The sequence below is a fragment of the Phocoena phocoena genome, chromosome 5, assembly GCF_963924675.1.
Source record: "Phocoena phocoena chromosome 5, mPhoPho1.1, whole genome shotgun sequence".
In the NCBI taxonomy this organism is placed as follows: Eukaryota; Metazoa; Chordata; class Mammalia; order Artiodactyla; family Phocoenidae; genus Phocoena; species Phocoena phocoena.
This window is the reverse complement of record NC_089223.1, coordinates 46303332-46323772: the sequence shown is the minus strand read 5'-3', so window position 1 is coordinate 46323772 and position 20441 is coordinate 46303332. Positions and strand designations below refer to the sequence as shown.

Here is a 20441-nt window from a genome sequence, read left to right as displayed (position 1 = left end):
CAATTGGTTACGATAGAATTGTGAGGCATTTTTACCATGCAGCAGTTCTGAAGAAGAAAGATCTCGCTGTCTGCTTCCTCTACTATTTTTTTTTTAAACTTGGTAAGGAGAAACTTTGTTGGAAAGAGGCGTGTGGGGCAATGTACTGTCCTAGCGGGTTGCGGGGATACGGCAACAGTGGGGAAAATACTTTGACCATAAGATCTCCCAGCATCTCCCTCTACTAATCTTTTCAAAAAAATGATTAAAGCAATGCTACTAACACCCCCAGCGTTTGGAATTGACGGTCACTGCCAAAGACTCTAACCCACCCTACCACCTGGTTATCTCTTGTACTCTGGAGGAGTGGGAAAAGGAGTGAATATGAAGAGACAGAAAAACAAGGTCCTACCGTGTAGCAAAGAGAACTATATTCACTATCCCATGATAAACCATAATGGAAAAGAATATAAAAAAAGAATGTACATACACGTGTATAACTGCATCACTTTGCTGTACAGCAGAAAGTAACACAACATTGTAAGTCAATTATACCTCAGTTAAAAAAAAAAAGAAAAAGAAGAGACAGAAAGTCCTGTCTCCAGACCAACAATGAATTCTAGGAACTGGTCTAAAACTAGGGATGTGGCGGAGAGAAATAGGAAAAGACCCTGAAAGTCACCAAAGAAAATCGCAGGACGACCTTAAAAGGGTAGGGAGCGGAGGGCAGCTCTCCGTCGCTCAGTAGTCACATTCTGCCACCTTAGCAGGAAGCAGCTGCGTTTCTAAACATAACAGGCTGAGTCTGGCCAGGTCCACAAAGCCACTGACACACGTGTGCCAAACACCAGCAGCATTTCAGACAACTGTAGCAGGAACATGTGCCCCCCACTCAGCACACAGAGGATGCCCGTGGGAAGAGACGGGGGCTCAGGCTACAGCAGGGGGTCGCTCCATTTTCTCGCTGGTATGGTAGGGAGGGGGTCGGGACTCACCTGTAGGTGTAGGGCCCCACTTCTTCCAACCGAGGGGTCTCCCCTCTGAGGACCTCCTCTGGATTGGTGACATTGAAGAAATAGAACTGGGTGTGCACGGGCAGAGGGGGCTTCCTCCAGGACTCAAAGGTCTCCGAGCCATTCCTTAACACAATATTCTAGGGGAGAAAACCAAAAGGGGATTTACGTAGTGTAAGGCAGTTGGCTTTGAACACAGAGGCAGAACGAGGGACACCCTGTCCTTTGACCTCCCGGCTCACTTATTTTTTCCACAGGCATTCAGCTGCTGTCCCTTGGGAGCAGGGACATGCCTTACGCCAATATGAAGCCCACAGCCCTCAGAAGCCATAACAGGTTTTCTATAAATATCTGTGGTAAAGAAAGGATGCTAGAGCCATAGCTCATGGGTGGAAACATGGTGTCCCCAAAACCAAGGCCACAGTCTGAGTACCCGAAAGGCCTTATTTGCTTCGTCACAAAGAGTCTACTGATCGGACAGCTTCCGTGGAAGTCAGGCCACTCTGAGAAGCTCCATGCACTCCCAGCTCGCCCACGTGAGAGACCAGGAAGAGAGGCCCCAGAAGGTTACTTTGGTTCTTCCATTTGAGGTAGAACCACACCCAGCTCTACCACTTTCACCACCAGGGGCTTCACACGCATTTTCTCATCTAATCCCCAACAAACCCCTAACATAGGTTTGCATATCCCTGTTTTAATGGTGAGAAAGCTAAGCCACAATGAGGTTAAGTGCTTAGGGTATTCTTTGTCTACAATCCTTCCTTTGTTTCCCACCCTTACCAAGGATTATGGTCTAAATTGTGTCCCTGCCACCCCCCCCCCAAAAAATTCATATATTGAAGTCCTAACCCCTAGTACCTCAGAATGTGACTGTATTTGGAGATAGGGTCTTTAAAGAGAAATTAAAGGTTAAATGAAGTCATTAGGGTGGGCTGTCATCCAACATGACTGAGGCCTCAGAAGAAATCAACCCTGTTGACACCTTGATATCAGACTTCTAGCACCCAGAACACTGTGAGACAATAAATTTCTGTTGTTCAAGTCACCCAGTCTGTGGTATTTGTTATGGCAGCTCTCGCAAACTAACACACCACGGCCCCTCTATGGAAGGAGAATCCTTCCCACCCTACAGACCTCAGGTGTGGCAAGTGACTTGATTTGATTAACAGAATGTGAGTGGAATGGCAAAGCGCCAACTTCGAGCTGAGGTCTTAAGAGGCATGGCAAGTTTCCACCAGCCACCCTCTGTTGCCCTGTCCCAGGTAGTTGGTGTTCCTTCAGCCAAGGCCCGAAAATAGTAATGTGTAGACCAGACATGAAGCCAGGAGTCCAGCCTAAGTCGGCTGACCCAGCTAAGCTCAAATTGCAGCCAACCTGGTCGTAAGGAGTACGGAGTATATGTTACTATTATAAGCCACTGAGATTTGGGGGTTTTTTGTTATCCAGCATTGCAAGAGAAGTCTGATTAATACAGCACCCAAGGTTAATAGACAGAAAGCTAATATCTAGTAGTTAACTTGTTAATAAAGAAAAACTGCATTTTTAAAGTTAAGATTACTGAAGTACTCGAGAAGGATAAAAGCACAGACAGAATAAATAAACCAGAATTCAAACAGTGACTAACTCTGCATGTTGGAATTTGGGTCATTGTTATTTTCTCCTGAATGAGATTTTGTATTTTCCAAATTTTTATAATGAATAAAGAAAATTAACACTGAGAAAAATTTTTTAAAGAGGAAAATGGGATCTGCTGATAAAGACAATGTAGGGCCACTAGTAAAACAGTAACTAGATTGCAAGAGAAGCATCCCCTGATATCACCCGTCACTCCTCTAGCGGTGAGGATTTGAATGACAATCAACAGAGGGACGGCTTCAAAACACGACAGAAATCACATGCTAAAACATCCTGGGACACAGAACACAACAGGATACCAATTTTTGGTAGTCCAGGCCTCCAATTTAATAGAAGCAATGCTGCAAGGGAACTTGATGATATAACTCTATCATTCAATGGAAAATATCCCAAGAATCTCTGCAGGGAAAAACAAAGTAAAACCGGAATAAATGGATGCAGAAAACCTAAGCTTGTCAAAGCAAAAACAGTCATCTGGAGGGCTGGAAGTCCGTTCACATCCATGAGTCAGCCGTGTCATAGAACTGGGGACTCTTTGTGGCTTGGCATCAGTTCGGAACATCTAATCAGATTTCTAGCCAAACAACACATTACTGAAATATTCTTGGCCTTTACTGTCAGTACTGATTTACTGAGTTGAGATCAGATTGTTGAGATAGAAAAATTTAAAGACAAACCACGAAACCCCTTTCCTCCAAACTCCGGGTCCAGCTCAGACTCTCTCCTTTGTGAAGCCCTCCCCGCCTGCCCCTGCACACATTACTCTCTCCCTGCCCTGGCCATAGAGCAGCCTAACCGATCATTTTAGGCAGTTTTTTAAAAGAGTTTCGTGGTCTTTTATCTTATCTTCTAAACAGGAGTCTTAGCTATCTGGGGAGGAACAAGGGAGAGAGTCGGGCCCGGAGAGAGAGGGCAGCATGCCTGGAGAGGCTTACCAGATGGAACCCAGAGGCCCTGGCAGGGTAAGGAAGGGCCTGTGGTCAAGTTTGTACAGCTGCTTCATGTCAGAACTGGGTCTGGAACCCAGTGCCCCTTTCCTCCACTCTCCCACCCCACCTCCGTACCCATTTTAATAAAATGGGTATAAACCTACTACACATTTTAGTTATACAAGTTATATGGTAGAGTTTCTCTGGTATAAGGTATACACATAGCATGTAGAAACAGCTCAGTAACATGAATATAACCTACCTAAAACTGGTACGTTAACTATGAGAAGTGTAACACATAAATAATAATTATTTGTCTTCTAGAGGATTTTGAAGGCCCACAGATACCTTCAAAGTCATCTGATTTCATTAAAATGAGTCTCTTTTTTGGGACTTCCCTGGTGGCACAGTGGTTAAGACTCCATGCTCCCAATGCAGGGGGCCTGGGTTCAATCCCTGGTCAGGGAACTAGATCCCACACGCATGCTGCAGTTAAGAGTTCGCATGCCACAACTAAGGACCCCACCTGCCGCAACTAAGACCCAGTGCAACCAAATAATAAATAAATAAATAAATACATACATACATACATAAAAAAAAAAAAAAGAACCTCTTTTTCTTATCCAGAAATTTCCAGAAAAAGGCAGGGCAATAATTTCTCCTCCTCCACGAATTCCTTGAGTACCCTCCCCTTAACTGGATGGATCATCCCTTCCTTTGAACCCTATAACACATTACATAGGAATTTCTTAGGAAAAAAAGTGCTCAGGACAGAAAACATCTTCTAAAAATTGAGGTTAATTGGAATCGACATGAAGCAGTGATATTAGCAACCAAAAATGAGAAGGAAAGTGCAGCTACTATATTGGAACATATTAGGTTAACAGTTGGCTACTCAAAACAGAAGTTGCTGACCTACAAAAAAAGAGTAGGGTTTTTTTTTTTTTCTTTACTCCTCCCCACTCCTCAAGGACAATGCAGGTTTTGGAGAAATATTGGTTCAATCAACTAAATATAGTACTAGAAAACTCTATTTTCCGTCGACTTTGCTTACAAGATGCTGGGAGAAAAGAAATTGATGTGAGACAACCAGAGAAGAGCAGAAGAAAGGCGTGATCAGTCAAAGACAAAGCCACAGTCAAGGCCCTATACCAGCAGCTCGACAGCTAGAAGTCCAAGGAGCCTTTAAAGGGTACCCGGAGGAAGTGGTTGTCCCCTAGCCATTTCAGCCACATTCAGATACAGAGAAAGCAATTCAGATACAGATTCACTAGAATCGGAAACACATAGATCTAGCACCTATTAGTTTGTGCGTCTTATCGGTAATCCAGCACGCCAAAGAGCTAAGTGCAGCCAGTTCCTTTTGTGGGTGGAAAGAAAAATCTGTGTGTCTCTGTGATCCCTTTTCCTAACAACTATTTAAAGCAGCGCTATACCCACGGTCTTCTTGCAAAGTGTAGAACTATACATGCGAATCATCCAAGCGCTGTCTGTGCCAGACATTGCAGGTAGGAGATACCCAGCAACACAGGTGTGGTTTCTGTGTTCCAGGAGTTTACCCTCTATTTGGGGGATGGTGATTCACACATGCAAGATAATCAACAATGGAAAGTAGCCCGTAATAAATGGTCAATGGGTATACCAGGCAATGGTCTCCGTGGTGTTCAGACAGTGGATTCTACGAACTGAGATGGAGACAGGTAGTGCTTAAAGTGAGCGAGGAAGAATGAATAAAAACTGGGCAAGCAGAGGAGGTCATGGGGGTGGGCTCCTTACGGAGAGCTGGCGTTGATTCGACTATCCTGTGTGGCCGGACAGAGCGAGCCCTTCCTCCCTGCCTGTTCCATGTCCGTCTCTCCTGGAGCCCTCTGCTTAATCAGAAAGAGTGGATGTGGAGAATGAGACAGTAAAAGATACAGAGGAGGGACGGTATTAGATGGGACTGGGTGTGGGTTTTCTAGGGAGTAGGGAGATTGACTTAGAGAGGTAGGTTGGGGTCCCAGGAGTCTAGATTTTATATGATATATAAGGAGGGGGAATAGAAGGTTTCTGAGCTGCAGAATACTATCAAGAGCCAGGCATTATGTTGCCACTTTATCTCATCTAATCCCCTTAATAGTCTACAAGAGGGAAATCATCGTCCCCATTTTACACCTCAGGAGACCAGAGCTCAAAGAGGTTAGGTGAATGCCTGAGGTTTGCTAGCAGAGGGTGCAGCCAGCCTCCCACCCCAGGACTCACTGCAAACCTGTGCTCCTGGCAAGGCTGAATCTGACCGGAGCCTCGTGCCCCTGGAAAACAGTAATGGTTCGGGAATGTCTGCTTCCGTGTTCCGGGAAATGGTTGACTGCAAAGAAACACCCTTCCCCATGTGAATTCGATTCACAGATGTCTCTCTTGTTTACCTAAGACAAGGCTAGGCACTGACCCTCCAGATTCCCATTTTTTGCCTCCTCATGGTTAGCTGAACAGCTTGACCCCACTGATCAATGGGAGTGAAATGCCGGTACAGCACGGTGACCGTAGTTAATAACACTGTATCGTACACTTGAAAGTTGCTAAGACAGTAGATCTCAAGTGTTCTCACCACACACACAAAGAACTAACTCCGTGAGGTTATGGATATGTTAATTAGCTTGACTGCAGTAATCATTTTGTTAACCCAACTTGGGCTAGGTTTCCCTCCTTCCCAGCCCCATGAACTCCTCCCTATAAAAGGAAAACCCTTTTGGCTAAGCCTTGAGGCCCTGCAGACCACACAGAGCTTCTCCCTAATGCAAGTCCCCTTGCCCCTACTGCAAAGTCTTTTCCCCTTTACAATCAGATTTGTTTTTTATTTGACACTCCTAACTATCGTGCCACGTTGCCTGTTTTGCATTGACACAGGCAAGAGGTGTTTCAGAAGGTTACACTGGCATACGTGGGAAGGACGGTTTGGCTAAGATTGTTGCAAGGATGAAATGAAGATCCAGCAGAGCACTTATGCTTATCGCAGGCCATGCTCAAAACACTCAGTAAATGGTAACTGCGATCTTGACTATTACCATCTTCAGGTTGGGGATGAGACGGTTTCAGGACTTAGTCTAAAGAAAAAAAGGAATCATGTCGCTTCCAGGAGTCTGCTCAAATATAGATAACCCAACAAATGTTAAACAATGAAAGAGGGGGAAAAAAAGTCTTTTAGTCATGACTCTCTCTTCCGGCCCTACATAAAATTCAGTTTAGGTTGAAACAGCAAGGAATTAGTATAAAATCGGAAATAACCAAAATGTCGAACAGGACAAGCATGACTTAGTGAATTATGGTAATTCACAGGCTGGAGTAGAAAGCAACTAGAATGATAAAAACTACAAAGACCTAAGGAACATGTTCATAATCTATGTTAAATGGTAAAAGCAGACAATGTAAAATATGCATAAGTGTGGACAAGACTAGCAGATAAAATGCAAACATGAAACCAGGGGGGTGATATATAGATAATTTTACAATTTCAATCTTTTAGTTGCCCTCAAAATCACTAAGCCTTCACACTAAACGTCTAATAGCCTTTATCTCTATGCAACAGGATTATGAAGGGTCTCACATTCTCTCTGTGATGTTTCTCTGCGTTGTTTGGACTTTTTTTTACAACAGAAGTAAACTAATTCTGTAAGCAGAAAAAATAACTGTTCCCTTATCATTTTTTTTTGTAAGTGAAAATCTAAGAAAGAAACTCAGATTCTACAAAATGTATTAACAGACCCCAAGGCAAGGCAGAAGGAGCAGATACAGAGAACCAGCTTCATCTAGCTTTTCTTCTGTCCTTGCAAAACAGAGGTAAGGCCAATGCCTCCTCAGCTGTGGTCAGTTCTCCCTCACAAGCGCCAAGGGCCTCCACCCGCCACACTGGGCTGTAGAGTATTTCTTTTCCTGTTATTGTCAGGACGGTTGATGTAACACTCTGTGTTCCTCGCCAGCTTTTCCTGACAAGCGTCACAGTGTGTGAAGAACTTCACAGTGAGAAAGGGCTTGCTGCGGCAACATGCGTGGACCTAGAGATTGAGATTATTACACTAAGCGAAATAAGTCCGAGAAAGATAAATATTATATGATTTCACTTATACGTGGAATCTAAAAAGTAGTACAAATGAACTTATTTACAAAACAGAAACAGACTCACAAACATAGAAACGAATTTATGGTTACCTAAGGGGAAGGCGGAGTGGGAAGGGATAAATTGGAAGTATGGGATTAGTAGATGTACACTACTATATATAAAATAGATAAACAACAAGGATTTACTGTATGGCACAGGGAACTATAGTCAATATTTTGTAATAAACTATAATGGAAAAGAACTGAAAAAAGAATATAGATATATATATGTGTGTGTGTATATATATGTAATACTGAATCAATTTGCTATACACCTGAATCTAACACAATATTGTAAATCAACTATATTTCAATTAAAAAAAAGGATTTGCAACCTCGTTTATTTATTAGAGCGAAGAAAATCATCTCAGAATTATGAACCCCAAAAGAGCCAGTCAGTGTGAGTGAACAGACGGTTAACTGCCCAAGTTTATCTTGCCTGGTTTGTATCTAGCTTAGCCAAAAAAGTCCAAAGACAAGGGGAAGAGTTCCCAGAAAGAAGGAAGGCAAAATCTTTCCCAGAAGGGAGGGTAAGACTAGCTGTTCTCATGACAGTCTGATGTGAACTTGTTCCTCCAAGTTTCAAGTGGATGACGAAGTTCCGGGATAGAAATAAACGTTTGGTAGACGGGAGTCCTTCGCTAAACAAAGCAAATGAAAACCTACTAACAGGAACAATCCCTGACAGCTTGCTAGAGCCACAGTGACAGCAGGTGTTGTGACAACCCAGGATTCTCCTCCACCCCCATCACTGGCCTCTCCCTGGTTACTCTTAGCTGAGTCAACACTCAAACAAGTCTCACACCACCTTTGACTCCATTCAAATCGTGCTCTCAAGAGTGTTGGTTTTTCCTGTACCTTTAACATGTCTCTTCTCTTCCCCTGCTAAACGGCTGTCACGGAACCCACTGTAAATCCCAGAGTGGATGGTGTGGGGTGGTGCGTGTGCATATGTGTGTGTGTGTGTGTGTGTGTGTGTGTGTGTGTGTGTGTGTGTGTGTGTATACACATTAAGTAGGGAAGGGGAATGAGAGAACAGAGGGGAGTTTATAAATGCAGCTGCCAACATTTGTAAAACAGTTGCTTCTTTATTTTTATCTCCTTCCCTGACATTCAGCTCAGAGAAGGACGATTATCATTGCTAAAATGCTGCTTACTGGAAGTCTCCAGGAATCAGGTGCTGTGCTAGGGCTTTATGGACAGGATCTCTAAGCCTTACGCTGGCCCTGCAAGGTAAGAATTCCCATTTTGCAGATAAGGAAATGTTGGCACTGGCTTTCCCAAACTCACAGAGCCAGTAAGTCAAGTGAAATCCCACCAAGTCTAGGTCTGTGGGTTTGCAAAGCCCATGCTTGGCCACTCTAGCAGCTGCCTCACCATCGCACCCTCAGGGTAGAGCTGCCAGATTTAGTGAATAAAAACAAAGGATGCCCACGGATGTCCCAAATATTGCATAGGCCATGTCAAAAATGCTTTAATTCTTAGGATGCCACGCTGAAGGATTCAGGGGCAAAGTGCTGTAATAATTGCAACTTGCATTAAAATAATTCAAGAAAGAGTGTATGAGAGAGAGATGACGTCTATATAGGAGGATGCTAACAACTGATAAACTGAAACGAATCAAAATATTGCACAGACATACTCACTAAAATATTATTTGTAGTTTATCTGAAATGAAACCATCACTTGGGCTCCGAGACCTTCCTTGGGCCACTAGCCAACCCTGTAACCAGCAGAGTTTCCCACTTATGCTAAATTAACCATCAGTGTAAGGTCCCAAGTCAGTTTTACAGTGTGACTTTGGATACTGCAGAACACGATGCACTGTTCCAGGTGTAATGTGGTGGCACTACCATCAAAAGAGGTATTGGAAAGATGATCAAGTTACATGGTCAGTCTGTCGTGTCAACAGCCAAGTTAATCATTTGGACTGAAAACCTTACCTTTCAGTTAATTAGCCAATATGTATATAATGAGAGCTTCCTCTATGCCCAACAAGCATAGGCCCTGTTTCAAGAAGACATTTAGCTAAGGACACAAAATTGACCTGTATGTAACAGTGCAGGGCCCAAAGAGGGGCTTATGCCTGAAATTATTTGGATCATTTCAACTGTATGGATCCATCCTAAAATCCCCATCTGGATACCTCACAGGCTGCTCAACGTCAACGTGACCAAACAAGGGACTCATGACCGTCTCCCCTAATCAATCACTCAGTCCTGTTGAGTTTACCGCCTCCTCTTCTCCACTTCTATTCCTGCGCCTATTTCATCACCGGCGTGGACTGAGACAATACTGTTCAGTATTAGCTAGTCTCCTAATAGGTAATTAGGTAACAGGTAGTCTCCTAACGGGTCTCCTTCTGTCCAGCCCTGGCCCTTTCAAAGCTATTATCCACATCAGCTTCCAGAGAGTTCTATCAGGACAGACACTCTCCCTACTGCTCACAGGATAAAGTCTGAGGCTCTTGACCTGAGGCAGCCCGTCACCTGCCATCCTCTGTCATCCCCTGACAGGTCCTTTAAGCACCAGCAACACTCAACTGCCCACCTCCCAGGTATGGGCTGGATTAGCTGCTTCTGCTGAGAGCTGACATGAGTTGGTACAGCCACAAGATACAACACAACCAAGCCAGCCTGACAGAGCTCTTTCTGGAAGGCAGCACAAGGATGACTGCTGAACCAGCTATGCTGGTATAAGCCACGTCCAGATGATAAAAATAAGCACTCAGGGAATTGCCTTAGGCTTGATGGGAGTAATACTTTAAACGAAACTTTCAGCCTTCAAGAGCACTGCTGGTTGTTCTTTTAGTTCAACAAAGTGCTACTTAATAATTAAACACAAACTCAGCATCCATGTTGCCATCTACACCGTCTAAATTCACCCAGAGATGATGCAGACCAACTTTGAGAGCCTGATCTAATAACATGTGGATGATTCTCATTGGATTCCAGATTAATAAAACTCACCATATATCAAAACACCAGTTGGTTTGCATTATTTAAAAAATTTCTCCCTGAAATTAAGCAAACCCAATGCAGACTCTTATTAATTAATTAATGTAAGTAATTAATGTATGTAATTTGCACTATTTACCTTTTTAAATTCTCTGTTGAGGGAAAAGAAATACACTGCCATTAACATTTTACCCTTATTCTCTGACCTTATTTTAACTCAAGAACAAATGCCTTGGCTTTTTTTTTTTTTTAATGTCACTGTTGTTGAACTCATTTTGCTTTAATTGCAACTTCAACGATTTCGGCTAATGAGATCTGACAGTTGAGGTTCAAATGTTAGTCTATGTGTAAGCTGCTACTCTGTCTATAAAATGACATACAAGGGGGGCTTCCCTGGTGGCTCAGTGGTTAAGAATCCGTCTGCCGATGCAGGGGACACGGGTTCAAGCCCTGGTCCGGGAAGATCTCACATGCTGGAGAATAACTAAGCCCGTGTGCCACAACTACTGAGCCTGCACTCTAGAGCCCACGAGCCACAACTACTGAGCCCGTGAGCCACAATTACTGAAGACCACGCGCCTAGAGCCCACGCTCCGAGCCTGGGCTAGAGCCACCGCAATGAAGAGAAGCCCCCGCTCGCCACAACTAGGGAAAGGCCGTGCGCAGCAACAAAGACCTAATGCAGCCCAAAATAAACAAATAAATAATTTATATATAAAAAAAACTTGACCCTTAAAAAAAAATTACATACAAGACAAGAAGGTGGAACAGTTATCCTGAAAAAGCTCCTGCTACAAAATACACACTAGAGGACTTTTTAAACACTTCCAGGTAATTACAAATGTGAAACCAAGGTTGAGAACTGCCAGCCTAAAGAAAAAGCAGCCACCAGACAGAAACTTAATCAAAAGGACCAGGTGAAAATTGGGGAAATATATGTGGATTCCAGCCAGCGGGGTGTTGGGGGGAAGAGGCTGAAGGAGTGGATGAGAGAAAGTATTTTAAGATGTGAATAAATAAGAAGTGTGGCCGTGACAATCATGCTGGCTTCTGTGTGTAACCTGTGGAGCCAGTCATTCTTTTACAACCTGTTTGGTTGTGATTATATCCCTCAAAGATGAAATAAGTAATGTTCTATGTCTCCTCTTCCCTCCATTACTGTGGATTATCAGAGATATAGTATTAAAAGTAATATCCTTAAAATGGGACTTGCAAGAGTAATGATTACATTCCCATAACAATGGCATTCTGCCTTGCTTTCTCTAGAAAGAGTATAAAACTCAGATGCCAAAGGAGCCCCGTGGGGAAGGTCAATGAGTGAAGCAGGTACAGGTTTGTACATATTTGCAAGCCAAATCCCAGCAATAATATTCACTTCTACACAGAAATATGCCCTCTCCCATTTTTGTTAAACACATTTTGTTAAACACAGGCTATCTTTCATTTTCCTTCTTTTGGTAAAGAGCATCAAACACAAACAGATATTTCTCTACTCTATGAAAGACAGCAGAGCAAGCACCGTGACAAAGGGCATCTTCACTGAGCCCTGCAGTCAGGGGACAACAGGGGTGTGACCATGGTGGGAACAGGGAGGGAGGTTAGCAGCCTCTGTTCTGCCCAGGCTGCTGCCACACAGGACTGTGATAGGGTCAGCACTGCAAAACAGCTACATGTTTCCGGAGAAGCTGCAAAGCTGGATTATTTGGTGAATTTTCCAGATTTTAAAGGTATAAACTATTAGTGAGGAAAACGTGACCACTGGCCTACAGAGCGGAACAAAAATGTGAAGCTAAATAACAATATACAAACAAAATCATCCGGAAGATGTTAAGTTTTCGTTCTTCCATTCATCCACGCAATGTTTAACGACCATCTTTTTTTTTTTTTGCGGTATGCGGGCCTCTCACTGTTGTGGCCTCTCCCGTTGCGGAGCACAGGCTCTGGACGCGCAGGCTCAGCTGTCATGGCTCACTGGCCTAACCGCTCCGCGACATGTGGGATCTTCCCGGACCGGGGCACGAACCCGCATCCCCTGCATCGGCAGGCGGACTCTCAACCACTGAGCCACCAGGGAAGCCCTGACCATCTATTTTGTATGACATTCATTCAGCAGGTTGGGAAGAGGATACAAAGCTACATAAGGCAGGACCCCTACCTTCAAAGAGAGCTTTCAGGCTAGCTTTAAATACTAAACTGTGTCATATGAATAGAAAATCCCTGGCAGGGCTGAGGCTAGAGGGGAATTATCAAGGAATTCAATTATGGAGCTGCTTATGTTCTAGTCCAGTTTGTTTCACATGCAGGAAAAGACAGGAGATTTGCTGAACCTGCATCACCAATGGCCCAGACTACTATCCTTCACACTGGACTAATGAAACGCAAAGGACATATGAATATACATTGAATTGGCCAAAAAGTTCGTTCGGTTTTAAGTAAACATAAAAGACACATTTTTCATTTTCGCCAAGAACTTTACTGAACATTCACTAACCAAATGAACATTTTGGCCAACCCAATAACAAACTAAACAAAATCCTGGTGGTTTGAAAACATTAATAATACAGCTTCCAAACTGACCTTACAGAAGTAAAGCAGAGACATTATGTTATTTTTTAAATTATTCTAAAAATCAACAAAATTAATTAAATGAAACCAGATCAGTAGTTCTCGAAGGGTGGTCTGAGGACCTCTGGGGGTCCCCAAGACCCTCTCAGGGGGTTCCCCAAGGTCAAAACTATTTCCTTAATAATACTAAGACATAATCTTCCTTTTTCACTCTCATCCTTTCAGGAGCATACAGAGGAGCTTTCTAGAGGTCACACAACTTGTAATGATGTCATCGCTCTGACAGCTAACGGAATATGTATTTGTGTATTCTTGTGTTTTAAAAATGTATCCGTTTTAATTTCTAATATTGTAAATATCAATAGATATAACCCACAGAAATATAGGTTCTTTGGGGTCTTCAATAATTGTTAAGAGAATAAAAGGGTCTGAGCCCCAAAAGTCTGAATTAGGTCATAAATTCCATAAGAGTAAGGACTGTGTCTCATTTACTATTGTATCCATAGCTCTTAGCACATCGCCTCACAAATGGTTCACACTCATTAAATATTGATATTTGCTAAATAAACAGATGACTGCCAAAGAATATACCTAAAACTGCTTTTGGATATAGAGAGCTAACACTGAAAGTAGCCTTTATTTTCCTCGGTTGCTTTTGACTAGTTACCAGCTTTGATAAAAAAAAACAGTCGCTTCATGTAATGTACCATGTATATAGAGTATATATCTTGATGATATAGGCCATTAATGCCCAGTCACTTGGCCAACATCCTGTGTTTTCATTAATGATCTTATAATCCCACCTGCCGATTCCTCCCTGGGAAACAAGCAAGTGTCTGGCAGAACAGATGGCCCCTTCACTGCGGCCTGACAATGAAATCTTGTACTTTATTCAACAAGAAAACAAAAACGATTCTCACAATCTAGAACCTTCCCCTCCCTCCCTAAAGATATCTCCTTTAAAGTAAACGTGCAGAATAATAATAATTACTAAGAGTAATGGCCCCAACTAGAATTATCAACTCTTATATGTTAGTCATACCAGTTGAAATTAAAAATAAATACAGCAAATTAAAAATAAATTAAAAATAAATAGAAGCACCCCATTTCTGTAAAGTATATGTATTACTATATACGCACAATGAAAAAATGTGGATTAATCAACAATATATGTAACAGTGGTAATCTTTCTTTTATTAATTTTTATTGTCTGACTTTTTACAATGGCATGTATTTCTTTTTACCAGAAAAATAAACAAAAATAAAGACTAAAATACAAAGTTAAAAAAAAAAAAAAAGAATTGCCATGTCAAGGAGTGAAGACATGGGTTAACACAATCACCATCCAAACCAGTCACAGACTTCATGGTTAGCTCTTTGACCTGGGTGCTGTTCCTAAGGACTCTGATTCAGCAGGGCTGGTGGGGTCTCTATTTTTTAAATTTCCATAGGTGATTCTGATGTGGTTCCCTAGAGTCTAGGGACAACACTGAGAATTACTGGTTTACTCCATTGTCTTAACCATTAGTAATGAATGCACGCACGGTCACCATGAATTAGTAACAGCTGAAAGAAACATAATATGATTTTGATGTCACCAGATCATGTTTCTAAAAGCCAGGGAGGAGTCGGATAATTTTGCTTATGAGTTCAAGAATCTGGCAAGGATACGGCCTCTGTTTACAGATCTATGGTTTCTGCTTGTGCTGAGCCAATCACATGACTCTATCACGAATCTGGAAAGAAGGAACTGCAAGATGAAGCTGTTCATGGGAGGCTCAGCAAGGGTCAGGGCTGGGGAAGGTCCAGATGAGGAAACAGCCTGGGCCAGAGGAAGCTGGTTGGTGGGGAAAGCAGAGGAACGCATGGGAGACACAGAGTGTGCCTGGTCCTGCTGACTTTCCAGTTTCTACTGGATTGGCAGGAGGCCTGACTGTGCTATGGTTCTTACCCTTCGATTTCTGTGAGCTTCCTCTTCCGGCTTTATAAAAAGCCGGCTAGCTCTTTCTATTTTTTTTTGCGGTACGCGGGCCTCTCACTGTTGTGGCCTCTCCCGTTGCGGAGCACAAGCTCCGGACGCACAGGCTCAGCGGCCATGGCTCACGGGCCCAGCCGCTCCGCGGCATGTAGGATCTTCCCAGACCGGGGCACGAACCCGTGTCCCCTGCAATGGCAGGCGGACTCTCAACCACTGCGCCACCAGGGGAGCCCCTACGTCTAGCTCTTTCCTGAGCTCGCGTGAGGGTGCCTCGTTTCCTCAGAGAGCATTGCCCCTCTTTAATGCCAAGAAGTGGAGGACAATGTGATATGTGAGGGTAGAATTTTCTGTCACCACGAATCTTTTGAAAGGAAAGAAGGTGCTAGTAACTGCTCCGGGATAACAGGTGTCAATAAGCCAGAACTGTCACAGGCAACGTATCCAGTGCCACATAGGTGTAAAGGTAATTCGATACCCACCACCATCCATTTCAAAATTGACAGTCTCAGTCTCCTTGACTAGAAAATAACAGATTAAGTGATGCCTAAGGTTTTTTTCTTAATCTAAGATTCTATGTTTTCTTAACTCTGAAAAGAGACAGCTAAGGAGAGGAGGTAGCCGGGCAAGAAGGAGCCCTTTAAGATTACATATACTTGATTGTCTTTACATAAACACCAATGAAGATGTTTTACTCATTTGACTTTAAAAAAGACCCCACATATTCACCAATCAATGTTACTTGGTTAAATTATCAGTGATTATATTTTATTTCTTGGGGCACTAGAACAACTCCAAAGTTGCTTTGGCTCCCGATGGAGGCCAGCTGGTACCTGCCCAGAGCCTCAGGTTCTGGCAAAGGGTAAGGGAATCTGTCCCGTTTGTCTCACCGCTGAGACCTAAGGCTATCGTTCTTCCTTGGTCTGTGAATAGGAAGCAAAGTGTCAACAGTCTCTTGCCCTCTCACTGCTTCCCTTGCCAGCCCATCTCTTATTAGCCAGCCCTGACTTTGGCCAGCTCTGTGTCCTAATTTCTGGGAGATGTTTAAACTGTCAACAAGCCTAAAGGCAAATTTAATATCCTGAGCTGCAGAGCTATTCTCAAGCACAGGTCGTATGCCTGTGTCATAGAATCTCAGAAATTTGAAGCTAGAAGGGACTTTACTATATAAGCTTCAGTTCCTAGATGAGAAACAAATAGCTGGAAACAATAACAAATGTTTACTGTTGTCTGTACAAATATGTTGCCTATACAAATAGCAATAACAAAGTCAGGTGCTTGGGAGGGACTGTGCTATATGCTTTCCATCAATCCTTTTATTTCATTCTTGAGCCAACCCAAAGGTAGGCATTCTTATTACCCCCATTTTCAAGATGAGGGACCTAAGGGTTTGAGAGGTTCAATACTTTGCTACTTGGCTTGTCCAGTTTAATCCAAGTATTTGTTAGTGACAGAAAAAGGAGTTTTAACCAAGTTCTGCTGATTCTCAGGACACTGTTCTTTCAAGTAAAATGATCAAAAGTGAGGCAGCAGGCTTTTGAGCTACCTACCATGTACCAGGCACTACACTAGGTGTCAGAACAATTAGCAGGGTTACCAGATGAATGTCACATTAAAATCCTGCCCTTCCAGATTCTAGGGAGGAAAAGAGGTTGCTAGGTCTCTGCAAAGCTCTGTCTTCAGGGAGGTTAAAATGCACGACAGAGAAGGCCTGGTTAATGCTCAGAGTATCCCCCAGGATGTGGGTGTGGGCCAAGGAGGGAAGCATTACTCTGCCTCTTCTGCAAGTGAGAAAAGTAAAGAGAAACAATTACAGGGCTTGCCCAATGCAAGGCATAATATAACAAGCCAAGAATGGAACCAAACGGTCTTGGTTCCTTCCACTCTATTCAATGGCCAAAATTAAAATCTCCCTTCAATCACCCCTGGCTACTGTGGGATCAAAGATAATTATCACATGAAACAAATTCTTCTAATAGGAATTATGTTACTAAGCTTCTCACAATTAACCCAACCTACTCATTTGATTTTCTCTCTTCTCTTTTTGATGTAGACAAGACAGGACACAGTCTTCAAATGAAAAAAATTAAGAACTGGGAGTATCAGGGTGGATTACGTTACAAGTATATTAAAGTCAAGTTATGAATGAATTTTCCATAACAACATTAATGGAAAGAATGATGGCAGCCATAACTGATCACCTATTCCGTGCCTGAGACTGTGCTCAGATTACCTCACTCGGTCTCACAACAGCACACACAGAGGCAGATCGTGGGTTTGTGTGAAGCTTGTACATGGTGTGGAGGCCCTCCTTAAGAAAAGAACATTTTGGATACAGAATTAGGTAGAAGGCTTTGGAAGGGCCTGTGCAAGCGAGGGACCCAAAGCGTGAGCTTCGTGACCTTCATGGTAAACGCACCGCTGTGCCCAAGATGGCTAACATCCTCACTTCTCCAAGGAAGGAAATTGAGGCTCAGAGAAGTAACTTGCTCAGAGGCAAAAGGCTTGGAAGTGTCAGGGCTAGGATTTGAACATAGGGTACCCGACCTCAAATCTCATGTATTTTTTCTTTGCTTACGTGCCTTCTAACGAAAATAAAACTGGTATCCTTTACAAATAACTATACATACTAGCTATACCCCATGAAAAGTACACTCATTTCCTCTAATAATTCTTATAGTCCTTCTATCTACGGAAGTTGTTATTATCCCCATTTACAGATGGAAAAACCTAAAATCAAGAAAGGTTAAGCGCCAGCCAAAGGTAACCTAGCTAGTACACAGGGGAGCCAGGATTCATGCCCACGAATTGACCTGCAGAGACCTTACTCTTTCCCGCCACCTCTTGCTACCATCCCACAGGTGATCCAGGAAAGCAGAATGGTAATGATGGTAATGCGTGACCTCTGGTTGCCTTACGATATTCCCACACCTGTCCACAGAAACTAGCCCTGTCATTTAGTTTCACAAACCACATTGTGCGATATTCCTTAACAGGGTGAGGCAATTCTGAAAGTTCACTTCCTCTGTACTATAATTTATCAGTCAGATCAGAGTCCATTCCTCATGGAGAAAACCACCTTTAAAAGCCAATTACCAAATATCAACACCAACTCAAGTCCCAGCCAAGCTGCCTTACAGCCCACACCGCCCGGCATCCTCCCTGCGCACCGCCCATGAATGTACACCCACAGAGCATCAGGAGGCTGATAATATCTGAGACACGGCGGAGATCACTCAACCTGCAGGGCTCTCCTGAAACAGCCTTTCAAAGCCACACAAGAAAATTCAATTGGCTGCAATTGGATTGTTTAACTCTAGTCACCCAAGCAAGAGGTTACATCCCTAAACAATCTTGCCGTGGATTTGCTGGTGGACAAGCGTGGAGAGATTCAGTTTAGTTTTTTCTTTGAACATGGGTGCTCAGAGAAAACAATGGCCTTTGAGCAGCTCAGACAGTGGGCCTTGTCTCCCACTGGCAATGTGAACTTTAAAAAAATTAAACTATGCTTTGCCGTGGCATTTTTTTTAAAGTTGCCTCTAACCGTCAGATTTCAAGTAATTGATGGCCTTTAGAAAAGGCTCTATTAAAGGAATATGTCTTTTGCCACCTGGAACGAAACAATTTTGCTAACGGGGAGTGCAGTGATCAATCTTGGAGGAGGCCCGGGGCTTTTATTATCTTGCCAACAGCAAGTGTCAACCAGTGGAAGAAATTAGGCATGCAGTTATGGGTGCTAACAAGAAAGCCCGCTCCAATAATCTTTTTTTAAAGGAAAAAGCGATCCCATTAACTCTCTCTGGTTCCTCTTTCCACACAGGTTGGTGGGTGTAGGTGAAAGGGCAGGAGAAATGACTACTGGTGAAGTCATAGGATGGAGAAATCTGAAATGACCAGCTCTCCAGCATACACATCTAGGGGGAAGAGATGGGCTCAGATTCTTTTAAGGATCTAAATGTATCTCTGCCTGAAGCTTACGGCTGTTTGAGAAGAGCAAGAATCCACGGTGAAACAAAGCAACACAGACTGCTGGTACAAGATATCAAACATCTAAGTCGGCCGGTAAGCACAGACTCTGATGGACTGGAAAGTCACCCAGCCCAAAGGCGTGGCCTGGCTACCAAGCATGGGCTCAGCCCAGGAAGGCAAGGACACAATAGACCACACACCCGCTTCGCATCCCACCCCACATCACTTCCAAGGCCACAGCAAGCAGCCAACACACCTGTGGGGTCTTTCATTTAGTTTTGTTTCTTCATGAAGTGGGAGGAAAATGAGTTTGGGCCCAACAGAAATTGGGGCGTAGGGAGGGCCCGGGGTGGGCGGGGATGCAAACAAGAAAAGAGAAGTGAATTCTTTAAAAGTCTAGATCCGTAGTCTCGTTTATTATTCTAAAAGGAACAGAAGCGTTCTCATTCCTTTCCTCCTTCTTTAACCCTTACCAAGCCACCCCAAGAAGACAAGGAGGAGAGCAGGGCTCTAGTCCAGAGGGTTCGCCGGGGTGCAGACCCTCCCTGCACAAGGTTTAGCAGAGGGAGGGTGGGCTGGAAGTGTCCTCCCAACACACACGCGCGGGCGCACGCACACGCACACACACACACCCGGCCACGCCTCACCTTCTCGATCGTTTGGTCCACGGCCTTCTGGAAGACTCTGGCCACCAGCAGCGTGACACTGGTCACCAGCAGAAGCAGAGACAGCGTCCCCACCACGTAGAAGCAGCACCTGCCCATTCCGCGCACCGCTCACGGGCACGGCGGCCGGCGACTGGACGGGAAACAGGGAGGGAAGGAGGCGCCGCCGCAGCCGCCGCGGTAGCGGCCGGAAGACCCGGGACCCTCGGGCGCCTGCGGCCCGGCCGATGCGCCTGGCTCCCGGCTCCGCGGCCGGGCAAGCGCGGCCCCACTGCCCCCGGCCGGCCGATGGGGAGTGGAAGGCGCGCTCTGGTTTCGCTTTCCCTGGCCGGGGCAGCCGCGACGCCCTTGTGGCGCAGCTCGAGAGAGAAAGGGAGCGCGCAGGGCGGGGACGCTCGCCGGCCGGGCTCTCCGCAGCCCCGGGAGGCGACAGCCGGCAACTGCGCGGGGAAGCGGGCGGGGCGGAGGCTGAGCCCGCAGTCATGTGCCCCGCAGCGGCTGCCGCGATTCGGCCCGCGCGACCCGCGGCCAGTCCCGGCGGCCCCCCAGCGCCAGCGGCTCCCTGATCCCCGCCCGGCAGCGCCCCCCCGCCCCCTCGTCGCAGGCCCCGCGGCCACCCC

At 44.5% G+C, this 20441-nt stretch overlaps 1 protein-coding gene across 2 annotated transcripts in view; it reads right to left on the bottom strand.

Moving 5' to 3' along the window:
• SCARB2 (scavenger receptor class B member 2) overlaps nt 1-20033 on the bottom strand; it is a 67809-nt gene extending 47776 nt beyond the window's left edge. Inside the window, exons 1-2 of one of the 2 annotated variants that reach the window (XM_065877854.1) lie at nt 19804-20033; nt 975-1132 (exon numbers count right to left, since the gene is read on the bottom strand). In XM_065877854.1, coding sequence (XP_065733926.1) covers nt 975-1132; nt 19804-19920 — 275 coding nt within the window. In that variant the 5' untranslated portion in view covers nt 19921-20033. The remainder of the gene's footprint in view (nt 1-974; nt 1133-19803) is intronic. The other variant, XM_065877855.1, reaches the window with a different exon arrangement.
• Nucleotides 20034-20441: the final 408 nt, after the last annotated feature.